The 17,399-nt window shown below is 38.4% G+C and overlaps 1 protein-coding gene across 1 annotated transcript in view; it reads right to left on the reverse strand.

Annotated features, from left to right (window-relative positions):
- The window catches only part of oclnb (occludin b), a 39,601-nt gene that overhangs the window by 7,900 nt on the left and 14,302 nt on the right, over nt 1–17,399 (reverse strand). The window contains exon 5 of the mRNA XM_061896927.1: nt 5,567–5,673. Within this exon, the coding sequence (XP_061752911.1) occupies nt 5,567–5,673 (107 nt within the window). The remainder of the gene's footprint in view (nt 1–5,566; nt 5,674–17,399) is intronic.

The following is a 17,399-nucleotide window of genomic DNA, read 5'->3' on the forward strand; positions in this document are numbered from 1 at the left end:
GATATCATTTGCGATACAAGTAGCCATGCAGAGTGTTTTCTTGTGTGTGATATCATGTGCGATAAAAGCAGTGTTTACCTGTGTGTGATATAGTGTGCGATACAAGCAGTCTTGTAGTGTTTAATTGTGTGTGATTGCGATACAAGCAGAGTGTGTACTTGTGTGGGATGTATTGTGCGATACAAGCAGTGCTGCAGAGTGTTTACTTGTGTGTGATATCATGTGCGATACAAGCAGTCGGGCAAGGTGTTCACTTGTGTGTGATATCATGTGCGATAAAAGCAGTCCTGCAAAGTGTTTACTTGTGTGTGATATCATTTGCGATACAAGCAGCCAGGCAGAGTGTTTCCTTGTGTGATATCATGTGCGATAAAAGCAGAGTGTTTTCTTGTGTGATATCATGTGCGATAAAAGCAGTGTTTACCTGTGTGTGATATAGTGTGCGATACAAGCAGTCTTGTAGAGTGTTTAATTGTGTGATAGCATATGCGATACAAGTAGTCTTGTAGCTTTTTGAATTGTGTGTGATTGCGATACAAGCAGAGTGTGTACTTGCATGTGATGTAATGTGCGATACAAGCAGTCTTGCAGAGTGTTTACTTGTGTGTGATATCATGTGCGATACAAGCAGTCGGGTAAGGTGTTCACTTGTGTGCGATATCATGTGCGATAAAAGCAGTCCTGCAAAGTGTTTACTTGTGTGTGATATCATTTGCGATACAAGCAGTCATGCAGTGTTTACTTGTGTGTAATATCATGTGCGATAAAAGCAGTGTTTACCTGTGTGTGATATAGTGTGCGATACAAGCAGTCTTGTAGAGTGTTTAATTGTGTGATAGCATATGCGATACAAGCAGTCTTGTAGCTTTTTGAATTGTGTGTGATTGCGATACAAGCAGAGTGTGTACTTGTATGTGATGTAATGTGCGATACAAGCAGTCTTGCAGAGTGTTTACTTGTGTGTGATATCATGTGCGATACAAGCAGTCGGGCAAGGTGTTCACTTGTGTGTGATATCATGTGCGATAAAAGCAGTCCTGCAAAGTGTTTACTTGTGTGTGATATCATTTGCGATACAAGCAGTCATGCAGAGTGTTTACTTGTGTGTAATATCATGTGCGATAAAAGCAGTGTTTACCTGTGTGTGATATAGTGTGCGATACAAGCAGTCTTGTAGAGTGTTTAATTGTGTGATAGCATATGCGATACAAGCAGTCTTGTAGCTTTTTGAATTGTGTGTGATTGCGATACAAGCAGAGTGTGTACTTGCATGTGATGTAATGTGCGATACAAGCAGTCTTGCAGAGTGTTTACTTGTGTGTAATATCATGTGCGATACAAGCAGTCGGGCAAGGTGTTCACTTGTGTGCGATATCATGTGCGATAAAAGCAGTCCTGCAAAGTGCTTACTTGTGTGTGATATCATTTGCGATACAAGTAGCCATGCAGAGTGTTTTCTTGTGTGTGATATCATGTGCGATAAAAGCAGTGTTTACCTGTGTGTGATATAGTGTGCGATACAAGCAGTCTTGTAGTGTTTAATTGTGTGTGATTGCGATACAAGCAGAGTGTGTACTTGTGTGGGATGTATTGTGCGATACAAGCAGTGCTGCAGAGTGTTTACTTGTGTGTGATATCATGTGCGATACAAGCAGTCGGGCAAGGTGTTCACTTGTGTGTGATATCATGTGCGATAAAAGCAGTCCTGCAAAGTGTTTACTTGTGTGTGATATCATTTGCGATACAAGCAGCCAGGCAGAGTGTTTCCTTGTGTGATATCATGTGCGATAAAAGCAGAGTGTTTTCTTGTGTGATATCATGTGCGATAAAAGCAGTGTTTACCTGTGTGTGATATAGTGTGCGATACAAGCAGTCTTGTAGAGTGTTTAATTGTGTGATAGCATATGCGATACAAGTAGTCTTGTAGCTTTTTGAATTGTGTGTGATTGCGATACAAGCAGAGTGTGTACTTGCATGTGATGTAATGTGCGATACAAGCAGTCTTGCAGAGTGTTTACTTGTGTGTGATATCATGTGCGATACAAGCAGTCGGGTAAGGTGTTCACTTGTGTGCGATATCATGTGCGATAAAAGCAGTCCTGCAAAGTGTTTACTTGTGTGTGATATCATTTGCGATACAAGCAGTCATGCAGTGTTTACTTGTGTGTAATATCATGTGCGATAAAAGCAGTGTTTACCTGTGTGTGATATAGTGTGCGATACAAGCAGTCTTGTAGAGTGTTTAATTGTGTGATAGCATATGCGATACAAGCAGTCTTGTAGCTTTTTGAATTGTGTGTGATTGCGATACAAGCAGAGTGTGTACTTGTATGTGATGTAATGTGCGATACAAGCAGTCTTGCAGAGTGTTTACTTGTGTGTGATATCATGTGCGATACAAGCAGTCGGGCAAGGTGTTCACTTGTGTGTGATATCATGTGCGATAAAAGCAGTCCTGCAAAGTGTTTACTTGTGTGTGATATCATTTGCGATACAAGCAGTCATGCAGAGTGTTTACTTGTGTGTAATATCATGTGCGATAAAAGCAGTGTTTACCTGTGTGTGATATAGTGTGCGATACAAGCAGTCTTGTAGTGTTTAATTGTGTGTGATTGCGATACAAGCAGAGTGTGTACTTGTGTGGGATGTATTGTGCGATACAAGCAGTGCTGCAGAGTGTTTACTTGTGTGTGATATCATGTGCGATACAAGCAGTCGGGCAAGGTGTTCACTTGTGTGTGATATCATGTGCGATAAAAGCAGTCCTGCAAAGTGTTTACTTGTGTGTGATATCATTTGCGATACAAGCAGCCAGGCAGAGTGTTTCCTTGTGTGATATCATGTGCGATAAAAGCAGAGTGTTTTCTTGTGTGATATTATGTGCGATAAAAGCAGTGTTTACCTGTGTGTGATATAGTGTGCGATACAAGCAGTCTTGTAGAGTGTTTGTGTGATAGCATATGCGATACAAGTAGTCTTGTAGCTTTTTGAATTGTGTGTGATTGCGATACAAGCAGAGTGTGTACTTGTATGTGATGTAATGTGCGATACAAGCAGTCTTGCAGAGTGTTTACTTGTGTGTGATATCATGTGCGATACAAGCAGTCGGGTAAGGTGTTCACTTGTGTGCGATATCATGTGCGATAAAAGCAGTCCTGCAAAGTGTTTACTTGTGTGTGATATCATTTGCGATACAAGCAGTCATGCAGTGTTTACTTGTGTGTAATATCATGTGCGATAAAAGCAGTGTTTACCTGTGTGTGATATAGTGTGCGATACAAGCAGTCTTGTAGAGTGTTTAATTGTGTGATAGCATATGCGATACAAGTAGTCTTGTAGCTTTTTGAATTGTGTGTGATTGCGATACAAGCAGAGTGTGTACTTGTATGTGATGTAATGTGCGATACAAGCAGTCTTGTAGAGTGTTTACTTGTGTGTGATATCATGTGCGATACAAGCAGTCGGGTAAGGTGTTCACTTGTGTGCGATATCATGTGCGATAAAAGCAGTCCTGCAAAGTGTTTACTTGTGTGTGATATCATTTGCGATACAAGCAGCCATGCAGAGTGTTTTTCTTGTGTGTAATATCATGTGCGATAAAAGCAGTGTTTACCTGTGTGTGATATAGTGTGCGATACAAGCAGTCTTGTAGAGTGTTTGTGTGATAGCATATGCGATACAAGCAGTCTTGTAGCTTTTTGAATTGTGTGTGATTGCGATACAAGCAGAGTGTGTACTTGTATGTGATGTAATGTGCGATACAAGCAGTCAGGCAAGGTGTTCACTTGTGTGTGATATCATGTGCGATAAAAGCAGTCCTGCAAAGTGTTTACTTGTGTGTGATATCATTTGCGATACAAGCAGTCATGCAGAGTGTTTACTTGTGTGTAATATCATGTGCGATAAAAGCAGTGTTTACCTGTGTGTGATATAGTGTGCGATACAAGCAGTCTTGTAGTGTTTAATTGTGTGTGATTGCGATACAAGCAGAGTGTGTACTTGTGTGGGATGTATTGTGCGATACAAGCAGTGCTGCAGAGTGTTTACTTGTGTGTGATATCATGTGCGATACAAGCAGTCGGGCAAGGTGTTCACTTGTGTGTGATATCATGTGCGATAAAAGCAGTCCTGCAAAGTGTTTACTTGTGTGTGATATCATTTGCGATACAAGCAGAGTGTTTTCTTGTGTGATATCATGTGCGATTAAAAGCAGTGTTTGCCTATGTGTGATATAGTGTGTGATACAAGCAGTCTTGTAGAGTGTTTAATTGTGTGATAGCATATGCGATACAAGTAGTCTTGTAGCTTTTTGAATTGTGTGTGATTGCGATACAAGCAGAGTGTGTACTTGTATGTGATGTAATGTGCGATACAAGCAGTCTTGCAGAGTGTTTACTTGTGTGTGATATCATGTGCGATACAAGCAGTCGGGTAAGGTGTTCACTTGTGTGCGATATCATGTGCGATAAAAGCAGTCCTGCAAAGTGTTTACTTGTGTGTGATATCATTTGCGATACAAGCAGCCATGCAGAGGGTTTTCTTGTGTGATATCATGTGCGATAAAAGCAGAGTGTTTTCTTGTGTGATATCATGTGCGATAAAAGCAGTGTTTACCTGTGTGTGATATAGTGTGCGATACAAGCAGTCTTGTAGCTTTTTGAATTGTGTGTGATTGCGATACAAGCAGAGTGTGTACTTGTATGTGATGTAATGTGCGATACAAGCAGTCTTGCAGAGTGTTTACTTGTGTGTGATATCATGTGCGATACAAGCAGTCGGGTAAGGTGTTCACTTGTGTGCGATATCATGTGCGATAAAAGCAGTCCTGCAAAGTGTTTACTTGTGTGTGATATCATTTGCGATACAAGCAGCCAGGCAGAGTGTTTTCTTGTGTGATATCATGTGCGATAAAAGCAGTCATGCAGAGTGGACAGCTCTTTAATATGTAAATGTCCTCCAATAAACACACAATTTATTCTGTTTTACTCAAGTCATTTACAAAAGATAAACATGCTCGGCGGTATAGGCTACTAGAAGCTAGCAGCTACACAACAGCTAAGCACACAATAGCACACAAGCTAGACATCAGTAATAATCAATGAACAATCAAAGGTGACATTTGTCGAAATAAACAAGTATCAAGTAATTATAGTTGCGTACTGCTTACTCTTACAAAGTCTCCAAGGCATATTAGAAAGTATCCAGTAACAAAAGTGTCCGCATTATTCAACTAACTGTGTCGTGACCTTAACTTGATTCCCCACTAGATGTTTTTACACTTGAATAAACCTTTGGAAACATTCCCCTTTACAAAAATATTACAAATATGTATGATTCCTGCTAACATCGTATCGGCTCAATTCTGTCTGTTATCAGCCAGTACTCAAAATCTCCAATATCGTTCTGTACTGCGTATGTATGCACAATTATGGCTATATAGATGTGTTTTATGGTTCTTGTGATTGGCTCATGACAAGTCCAGGTGCACCTGGCCTCTCGGCCCCGGTCAACTGGGATGGGCTCCGGCCGACCCTACCCCAGGAGCGAGGACAAGATGGAGGCTCACCCCGGCATGTAGATGGGCTTGTTGTGGTCCCGGTAGCCCTGCGGAGCCCCGACTTGATCATTGCGGTCGTTCAGCAGCTTCTCCGGGTCGCCCCCCACTTGGCTCACCTAGAAAAACAACACATCCATGTCTCTATCGGCCATGGATCCTGTATCGGTGTGGTCCCGGAAGTGACAAAGTGGTATGGTAACATTCCGAGACGTATCAAGACTACATCTCTCATAAACAATGTAACAAGTGTGATACATATTGATATCATATGTTGGTATCGTACTTGTAGTTTCTTCTTTTGAGTTAAATCCGCGCTTTCCGAACTTTTTTCCACCGAGGGCCGCACGCAGAAAATGTTAAAGCATGATATTTTTCCTGCGATGAGTGAAGTGAAGTGAAGTGAAGTGAATTATATTTATATAGCGCTTTTCTCAAAGTGACTCAAAGCGCTTTACATAGTTAAACCCAATATCTAAGTTACATTTAAACCAGTGTGGGTGGCACTGGGAGCAGGTGGGTAAAGTGTCTTGCCCAAGGACACAACGGCAGTGACTAGGATGGCAGAAGCGGGGATCGAACCTGCAACCCTCAAGTTGCTGACACGGCCGCTCTACCAACCGAGCTATACCGCCCGCGATGAGGTGGCAACTTGTCCAGGATGTAAACCGCCTTCCGCCCGATTGCACCACCGCCCCCCAAAGGGAATAAGCGGTAGGAAATGGATGGATGGGTGATATTTTTCATTTTCAAAACCATGACAATATATACAGTCGTGGTCAAAAGTTTACATACACTTGTAAAGAACATGATGTCATGGCTTTCTTGAGTTTCCAGAAATTTCTACAACTCTTTATTTTTTTTTGGGATTGGAGCACATACTTGTCGGTCACAAAAAACATTCATGAAGTTTGGCAAGTTTCACTGCAATAAGACGCTTTTGGTAGCCATCCACAAGCTTCTGGTTGATTTTTTGACCACTCTTGACAAAATTGGCGCAGTTCAGCTAAATTTGTTGTTTATTCTGATATGGACTTGTTTCTTCAACATTGTCCACACGTTGGGAAGGCCATTCTAAAACCTTAATTCCGGCCTGATTTAGCCATTCCTTTACCACTTTTGACGTGTGTTTGGGGTCATTGTCCTGTTTGAATAACCAATTGTGCCCAAAACCCAACCTCCGGGCTGAGGATTTTAGGTTGTCCTGAAGAATTTGGAGGTAATCCTCCTTTTTCATTGTCCCATTTACTCTCTGTAAAGCACCAGCTCCATTGGCATCAAAACAGGCGCAGAGCATAATACTACCACCACCATGCTTGACAGTAGGAATGGTGTTCCTGGGATTAAATGATAAATGGGTTGTACTTGTATAGCGCTTTTCTACCTTCAAGGTACTCAAAGCGCTTTGACACTACTTCCACATTTACTCATTCACACACACATTCACACACTGATGGAGGGAGCTGCCAAGCAAGGCGCCAACCAGCACCCATCAGGAGCAAGGGTGAAGTGTCTTGCTCAGGACACAACGGACGTGACGAGGTTGGTACGAGGTGGGATTTGAACCAGTGACCCTCGGGTTGCGCTCGGCCACTCTCCCACTGCGCCACGCCGTCCCTTTAAAGATTAAAGACCTCAGCTTTTCTCCGCCAAACATATTGCTGGGTATTGTGGCCAAACAGCTCCATTTTTGTTTCATCTGACCACAGAACTTTCCTCCAGAAGGTCTTATCTTTGTCCATGTGATGTCAGATGAAACAAAAACTTTTTCCATGGCTTCCCCGAACTCCTCCCTCGCAAACCATGAATTGATTAACGTGGACTTCAACTTAAAAACAAGTTGAACAACCTATTCGGGTGTTACCATTTAGTGGTCAATTGTACGGAATATGCACTGTACAGTGCAATCTACTAATAAAAGTTTCAATCAATCAATCAAAGACGTATTATTTTAAAGGCTTACTGAAACCCACTATTACCGACCACGCAGTCCGATAGTTTATATATCAATGATGAAATATTAACATTGCAACACATGCCAATACGGCCTTTTTAGTTTACTAAATTGCAATTTTAAATTTCCCGGGAGTTTCTTGTTGAAAACGTCGCTTAATGATGAGGCGTACGCGTGACGTCACGGACTGTCAGGAAATATTAGCGCTGCTGAGTTGTCTGCTTTAATCGCATAATTACACCGTATGATGGAAATCTGTGTTGCTGAATCTTTTGCAATTTGTTCATTTAATAATGGAGACTATAAAGAACAATGCTGTTGGTGGAAAGCGGTGGATTGCAGCTGTCTTTAGCACCGAGACACAGCCGGTGTTTCTTTGTTTGTTGTGAAGCAGAGCGGTCAAGCGAACATGTTTTCTCTACGTCAACACGCATTGTTTTTGGATGGGAAAATTGCTATATATATCTTACCGGAGACATCATTGGATTATTCATCGTCCTGCAGCAGCTGTCAAAAAAGGCAGCTGTGAGCTTAGCTCCTCGGCTTCTCTCTGAGACACGGCATGTTCACTGCAGCCATCCGACCTCGAGGTATGCTTTACAATCTTTACAATCTCACTATAACACTATTAAAACAATAAGCAGATCAGAGATCTTCCAGAATTACCCTAATAAATGTGTCGAATTACATCTGAATCACTCACACTGCCGCCGCCCGGAGCCGTCGCTTTTTTTTTTTCTTTCTAGTCCTTCACTATCAATATCCTAATTCGCAAATCTTTCATCCTTGTTTAAGTTAATAGGAAATTGTCGCTTTCTCAGCCCAAATTGCTCTTACTGCTGGTGGCTCCCATTATAAACAATGTGAATATGTGTGGAGCCCTGCAACTCGTGACGTCACGCGCACATACTTCCGGTATTAGGGCCAAAAGTTGCGAACTTTAACGTCGATGTTCTCAACTGAATCCTTTCAGCAAAAATATGGCAATATCGCGAAATGATCAAGTATGACACATAGAATGGACCTGATATCCCTGTTTAAATAAGAAAATCTAATTTCAGTAGGCCTTTAAGTCAGCGAGCCTGCTTCCGGTAGGCATTGTCACGTGACTCGGTTTGACCAATCCAACGTATGCAGTAGTGACGTAGGCCCCCATTTCACCAATCAAGCAAGCACAAAGTACAGCTCTCTGAAGCTGAAATAGGGTTGGTATTTGTAAAGTATGATAAATTAGAATCTTACTTGTTTAATAATGTAAGAATGCTCAGAAAAAGACGACAATTTAATTAGGTGACATGACGCCAGCACATACCGGCTGTTTTGAGACCACTGGTAAGCAGAAACCTAAAACGTTTGGCCTAAAAAGCGATCTTTTTGTATGTCCCTGGTGATCTGAATAACCACAAGTGTCATCCAAACACATTAAAACTTTACCAACAACATCAAAAAGTAGTGTAAAGTTACATTTATCGGTTAAAATCCGTAGTTTTAAAGTTACTAGCGCTCGCTTATTAGCATGTAGCATTGTCTTCTTCTAATATAGCGAAACACGAGCTTGAAATGAGCACACTCGCCCCCTAGTGTACGGGAGGCACATTGCGTATGACCATCGGTCACTTTAGATCAGGGATAATGTATAAATTTGCCTCTGGATTTCATTGTTAATTATATAAATAGTTTTAAGTAGACTGTCGATTTCAGTGTGAAAACTTTACATTTACAAAATTTTACTTTAAAATATTGTGGGTTTTAGACTTAGACATTAGACTTAGACTTCCTTTTTATTGTCATTCAAATTTGAACTTTACAGTACTAATAAGAACGAAATTTCATTGCATTAGCTCTTGGTAGTGCAGGATAAAAAAAACAATAAGGTGCAGATATAAATAAATAGATTACTATACAGAATAGATAAATACATTGCACTTTTTCACATGCCTCCATGTTTATGGATGTATGTTGTATCGTCTTTTTTATTCCAGCGAGTTTATCCATTTTGGGGGGAGTTGAGGGGATAATTTAATTATGATACGTTCAAGAGTTTTACGGCCTGAGGGAAGAAGCTGTTACAGAACCTGGATGTTCTGCTACGGAGGCTGCGGAACCTCTTACTAGAGTCCAGCAGTGAAAACAGTCCTGGGTGGGGGTGGGAGGAGTCTTTGCAGATTTTCTGAGCCCTGGTCAGGCAGCGGCTTTTTGCGATCTCCTTGATAGGAGTAGGAGGAGTCCTGATAATCTTTTCCGCCGTCCTCACCACTCTTTGGAGAGAGTTCGAGTCTGAGGCATTGCAGTCTCCAGTCCAGACAGAGATGCTGTTGGTCAGCAAGCTCTCTATAGTGCTTCTGTAGAATGTGGTGAGAATGGGGGGAGGGAGCTGTGCTCTTTTCATCCGACGCAAAAAGTGCATGCGCTGCTGAGCTCTTTTTACAAGAGCTCCGGTGTGTAGGGACCAGTTTATATTGTCAGGGACCAGACTATATTGTCACGGGGGGAAAAGCGGACATCTTATTTGCTAGAATTTTTGTATCAAACTTACATTGTTTTTTTACAACGTGATGTTGTCAATGGAAAAACAGTACGAGTTCTATTTTTTATTCTAGCAACTTAGCTGCCAGTTTTTCTACCGTAAAAACACATGTACCGTCTTTCCATTTAAAAACAACAATTTTACGGTAAAAAAAACTGGCAGATCAGTCAACAGAATTTTAAGGCTTTTAAGGTTTTTTTCAATTTACAGTACTATGCTGTAAAGAACAACATAAAATGTATTTACATTTTTATTAATTTGATGGGTAGTTAGCTGTAAAGTTTTTTTAAATCTATTTTTATATAGACAAAAACATATTTGGAAAGTATGATAATCCATCCATACATCCATCTTCTTCCGCTTATCGGAGGTCGGTTCGCGGGGGCAGCAGCCTAAGCAGGGAAGCCCAGACTTTCCTCTCCCCAGCCCCTTCGTCCAGCTCCTCCCCGGGGGATCCCGAGGCGTTCCCAGGCCAGCCGGGAGACCTAATCTTCCCAACGTGTCCTGGGTCTTCCCCGTGGCCTCCTACCGGTCGGACGTACCCTAAAAACCTCCCTAGGGAGGTGTTCGGGTTGCATCCTGACCAGATGCCCGAACCACCTGAACTGGTTCCTCTCCATGTGTTGGAACAGCGGCTTTACTTTGAGCTCCTCCCGGATGGCAGAGCTTCTCACCCTATCTCTAAGGGAGAGCCCCGCCACCATTTGGGCCGCTTGTACCCGTGATCTTGTCCTTGCGGTCATAACCCAAAGCTCATGACCATAGGTGAGGATGTGTTGTCACCTGTGTCAGTAGAAATTTTCTCATTTCATCTTATAGGAATTCTACTTCCAACTAAAGAAAACAAGTTGAAGTAAATTGTAAACTAGTTAACTACCAAATAAATCAGAAGTTACTCACAAGTTACTCAATACTTGAGTAGTTTTTCACAGAATACTTGCTTGCTCTTACCCAAGTCAATATTTTGATGACTACTAAAGTATTGGTACTCTCACGTATGGACAGTGAATTACCACACGTTGAAAAAGGCTTGTTAGAATAATTCTATCTAAATTATCACAAAAACTGAGTTCCCAGCGAGAAGACCAAAAGCTGTCTTTGAACCTACCAAGAAGAAGGCTCGTAAAACTCCACTGTGCAGGGGGGAAGCAACATGAAGGTGTTCCTGTTTCTTTCATGTATTGTAATCAACAGAAATATATTGTCTGACCCAAGAACTACAAAGGATAAGAGGAAGCAGGACCAGACTCTCCTCCAGGCGACCTCTTTTCGAAGTGTTTTACGAACCTCTTCTTTGAACAGTTTTACGACCTTTTCTGTGAACGGTTTACCACCCCGTCCCTTTGGAAGCAGCGGTTGACATGTGGTTTGGGAAAGTCCAAATAAAGGAGGAGGCGGGCAATCTTTCGCCAGAGCGTGCTAGAGACTGTGCAAGAGTACAGACCAGACGTTTCTCCTCAAATTGAGCCAAATTTAATTCTGTGTCAGTTTGATTATTTGCTCCTAGTCCTGTTGAATAGATGTCATCAGTGTTTGAACCTGACAAACAGTTAGTACTGCTATTTTTACCGCCAAATTCTAGCGACTGAGCGGCCATTTTTTTTAAATGTAAAAATTCACTTGAATTTTTTTATAGTGTATTACTAATTATCTATTTATCACTGTTATCAATTATCCCACTAAATATTCAGGGATCCAAAAGTTTTAAAAGTGTGAAAAATAATTTTTTACCTTCAACGCTTAAATCTCTGGATCAACTTCAAATCTGTCCAATTACAGTTTTATTGTTTATGCGTTAAGCCCTTTTTGTTAAACAAAATCCAGTTTTTTACGGCAAACACACAAAATGTGCAATATTTTCCCCCCCAAAATTTCAAAGTTTAATATTTGATGTGAAGTAATTGGAGTCTTAAATACGTCAATAATTCATAACATTGAATTTGATACATTATTATTTTTTGAGCAATGACAGTTTTAAGAGAAAAAAATAACATGGCATGGCAGCTTTGTGTTATTAGTCAACTTTGCGACTTTTCCTCCTCACATTTCACCTGTTTGCTCTTTTATTCCACTTGTTATGTCTTGTTGTGTCCAAGTACTTTTAGAATGTGCCTCTGACCGTCCGAAAGTGTTTGTTGTTGCGTTGGAAATGAAGTGAAAGCACTCAACACGGCAGACATTGTTCCGCCGGTCCGACCGGTCGCTCGACTCCCAGCATGCACCAGCACTACCGCACAAACATCACCTCTCTTATTCTACCACACAAACATCACCTCTCTTATTCTACCATTTCTTTTAATATACAATTTATCTTATTCTACCACAGAAACATAACTTTTTTTTTATTCTACCACTTCTCTTAATATACCACTTTTCCTATTCTACCACACAATCATAACTTCTCTTATTGTACCACACAAAAATTACTTTTTTTATTCTATCACTTCTATTATTATACTGCTTATCTTATTCTATCACTTCTCTTACTCTACCACTTTTTTTTTTTTTTTTTTAATTATTTTTTATATTATTTTATTTTAATCCCCCCCCCCTCCTTGTTTACCTGTATATCATCTTTTTTGTAAGGGGCGCTGGAAGCCGGCAGACCCGTCAGCGATCCTGTTCTGTCTCCCTGTAATGTTTGTCTGATCTTGAATGGGATTGTGCTGAAAATTTTAATTTTCCTGAAGGAACTCTCCTGACGGAATAAATAAAGTACTATCTAATCTAATCTAATCTTCTTCTATTCTACCACACAAACATAACGTTTTTTATTCTACCACTTCATTTAATATGCTGCTTATCTTTTCCTACCACTTCTCTTATTCTACCACGTATCTTATTATAACACACAAACATTACTTTTTTTGTTATACCACTTCTCTTATTATACCACATATCTTATTATACCACACAAACATTACTTTTTTTATTCTACCACTTCTCTTATTATACCACATATCTTATTCTGCCACTTCTCTTATTCTACCACACAAACATTACTTTTTTTTATTCCACCGCTTATCTTATTCTACCACTTCTTATTCTACCAAACACCCATCACTTCTCTTATTCTACTCATTCTCTTATTCTACCACAAACATCACTTCTCTTATTCTACCACACAAAATAAATTGTTTTTATTCTACCAATTCTCTTATACCGGTTATGTTATTCTACTACTTCTCTTATTCTACCTCACAAACTTCACTTCTCTTATTCTACCGCGTCTCTTATTGTACCACACAAACATCTCTTCTCTTATTCTACCACACAAACATAACTCTTTTTTTTATCCACCCCTTCTCTTATACCGGTTATCTGATTCTACTACTTCTCTTATTCTACCACACAAACATTAGTTCTCTTATTCTACTACTTCTCTTATTCTACCAACACAAACTTCACTTCTCTTATTCTACCGCTTCTCTTATTCTACCACACAAACATCTCTTCTCTTATTCTACCACACAACCATAACTTTTTTTTTATTCTACCCCTTCTCTTATACCGGTTATCTTATTCTACTACTTCTCTTATTCTACCACACAAACATCAGTTCTCTTATTCTACTACTTCCCTTATTCTACCACGCAAACAAGTGATTTAGGGCTATATAAGTAAACATTGATTGATTGATTGACTGATTCTCTTATTCCACCACTTCTCTTATTCTACCACACAAACATCACTTCTCTTATTCTACCACTTCTCGTATTCTACCACACAAACATCTCTTTTCTTATTTTACCACACAAACATAACTTGTTTTTATTCTACCACTTCTCTTATACCGGTTATCTTATTCTACTACTCTTATTCTACCAGTTAACTTATTCTACTACTCTTATTCTACCACACAAACATCACTTCTCTTATTCTACTACACAAACATCACTTCTCTTATTCTACCACTTCTCTTATTCTACCACACAAACATTACTTTTTTTAATTCTACCACTTCTCTTATTCTACCACATAAACATTACTTTTTTTTCATTCTACCACTTCTCTTATTGTACTGCTTAACTTATTCTACCACCTCTCTCATTCTACCATTTCTCCTATTCTACCACACAAACATTACTTTTTTTATTCCACCACTTCTCTTAATATACTACTTATCTTAGTCTACCACTTATTTTAATATACCATTTATCTTATTCTACCACTTTTCCTATTCTACCACACAAACATCACTTCTTTTATTCTACCACACAAACATCACTTCTCTTATCCTACCACAAACGTCACTTCTGTTATTCTACAACACAAACGTCACTTCTCTCTTATTCTACCACGCAAACGTCACTTCTCTCTTATTCTACCACACAAACGTCACTTCTCTTATTCTACCACTTCTCTCATTCTAACACGCAAACGTCACTTCTCTTATTCTACCACGCAAACATCCTTTCTCTTGTTCCACCACACAAACGTCACTTATCTTATTCCACCACGCAAAGGTCACTTCTCTTCTCTCCACCTGCATCCGTCAACACATCTGACCTCTGATTGGTCAGCTTGCTGTCAATCATTGTCACGTTAACGCCAATCAGTGAGCTTGTTGACAGACTTTCCGTTTGTTTGACTTGCCTCCATTGAATATAATTGGGTGTTTGAAAAGGCTATTCAAATACTTCATATCGATTCATCGCATCTTGTCTATAGTTAATTTGTTATTAATTGCAGATTGATGGACGTTTTTTACCTTCAGATCGCAGTTTTAATGACGGTAACATAATTGCGGGGGCGTGCGCGTCCTCCTCCTACGTCTTCAAAACAAGGACAGTTGACCCTCGTACTCCACAATATTGCTGGCTCTCACAATTTGACGCCTTTCTGTGGCACGTAGTTAATAGTAACATTGTTTTTTGGATGCTGAAGAAGTGCAAAGCTTTTGAAAAAAGTGCAGAGGACACGTGTCCCTCCTGTCCGCCCACAAAAGACGTCCCTGCCTTCAAGGCCGTGGCTGCACCCACAAATGCTGTCCATCAAAGTTATGACGACAAAGCTGCCCAACCTGTCAGCATGAAAGGTTTTTTTAATAGCGCGCAAGAATGCACTCTAGCGAGAGGCCAGCTGTGGATTTATCACCATTGAATATCATTCCTTTTCAAATAGTGCTGTCAAAACAATCAAAATAATCACATTTGTGCTATGGTTGATCCAGATTAAATGTCATTCATTTGTAAATAGTGCTATCAAACATTTTTATGTGGATTAATCGCAGGGTTGCTGCGGACTAATCATGATTAAATAGCATTCATTTTAAATTAGTACTGTCAAATGTTACCTTTTTAATTAGAATCATCACAGGGTATCTGGGAATTAATCATTATTAAATATAATTTACCTTTAATTAGACCTGTCAAAAATTATCCTGTTAAAATCAGATTAATCCCAGTTGTGCTGTGGTTTAATCAAGATTGAATATAATACATTTTTAATTAGCACCGTCAAATTTGACCCTTTCAATTAGATTAATCACAATTAAATGGTCATTTTTTCTTAACTTGGTCAAACATTACCATTTCATTTTGATTACTCTCAGGGTTTCTGAGGAATAATCACAATTAGATACTCATTTTATTTAACTGTCAAAATTACCTTTGATTAGTCAGATGGTGGCTGGGAATTAATCACAATTAAATACAATTCATTTTTAATTATCACTGTCAAACATTACCCTTAGAATGACAAAAATGGTGTGGATTAATCCCGATTAAATAGTCATTTCAGATTAACTCTGTCTAACATTAATTTTTTAATTAGATCTGTCACAAAGTTGCTGGGAATTATTCACAATTAATTATAAATCACAATTAAATATCAGTCCTTTTTAATTAACTCAGTCAAACATTACTTTTTAAACTGTGTATTAATCACGATTAAATGGTCAATTTTAATTAACTCTGGCAAACATTTCATTTTTTAATTCGATCAATCACAGGGTATCTGGGGGTTAATCACAATTAAATTAATTTTTTTCTTAAATGGAGCTGTCAAAAATCGACAATCAAATCAAAAATGTTTAATCAGATTGATCACAAGGTTCCTAAGGATTAATAATGATTAAATATAATTTAGTTGTAATTAGCTTTGTCAAACATTATTCAAATATTTATTTGGAATTATTTGTCAAACATGAACTTTTTAGTGGGATTAATCACAGGGTTGCTGTGGAATAATAACGACTGAGTATTATTTTTTTAATTAACTCTGTCAAACATTAACTTTTTATCGAGATTAATCACAATTAAATATATATATTTTTATTGACTTTCAAACATGACCTTAAATAGATTAATCACATGGTTGCTGTGGTTTAATCACGATTAAATAGTCAATTTTAATTAACTCTGTCAAACATTACATTTTTAATTAGCTCAATCACAGGGTATTTGAGGGTTAATCACAATTAAATATATATTTTTCTTAAATGTAGGTGTCAAAAATCAACAGTCAAATCAAAAATGTTTAATTAGATAGATCACAAGGTTCCTAAGGATTATTAATGACTTAATGTAATTTAGTTGTAATTAGCTTTGTCAAACATTATTTAAATATTTATTTGTCGAACGTGAACTTTTTAGTGAGATTAATCACAGGGTTGCTGTGGAAAAATAACGACTGAGTATTATTTGTAATTAACTCTGTCAAATATTAACTTTTTATTGAGATTAATCACAATTAAATATATATTTTTATTGACTTTTAAACATGACCTTAAATAGATTAATCACACGGTTGCTGCGGTTTAATCACAATTAAATAGTAAATTTTAATTAACTCTGTCAAACATTACATTTTTAATTAGCTCAATCACAGGGTATTTGGGGGTTAATCACAATTAAATATATATTTTTCTTAAATGTAGGTGTCAAAAATCAACAGTCAAATCAAAAATGTTTAATTAGATAGATCACAAGGTTCCTAAGGATTATTAATGACTTAATGTAATTTAGTTGTAATTAGCTTTGTCAAACATTATTTAAATATTTATTTGTCGAACGTGAACTTTTTAGTGAGATTAATCACAGGGTTGCTGTGGAAAAATAACGACTGAGTATTATTTGTAATTAACTCTGTCAAATATTAACTTTTTATTGAGATTAATCACAATTAAATATATATTTTTTATTGACTTTTAAACATGGCCTTAAATAGATTAATCACACGGTTGCTGCGGTTTAATCACAATTAAACAGTAAATTTTAATTAACTCTGTCAAACATTACATTTTTAATTAGCTCAATCACAGGGTATTTGGGGGTTAATCACAATTAAATATATATTTTTCTTAAATGGAGCTGTCAAAAATCAATAGTCAAATCAAAAATGTTTAATTAGATAGATCACAA

This window comes from Nerophis ophidion, linkage group LG01 (genome assembly GCF_033978795.1).
Source record: "Nerophis ophidion isolate RoL-2023_Sa linkage group LG01, RoL_Noph_v1.0, whole genome shotgun sequence".
Classification (NCBI taxonomy): Eukaryota; Metazoa; Chordata; class Actinopteri; order Syngnathiformes; family Syngnathidae; genus Nerophis; species Nerophis ophidion.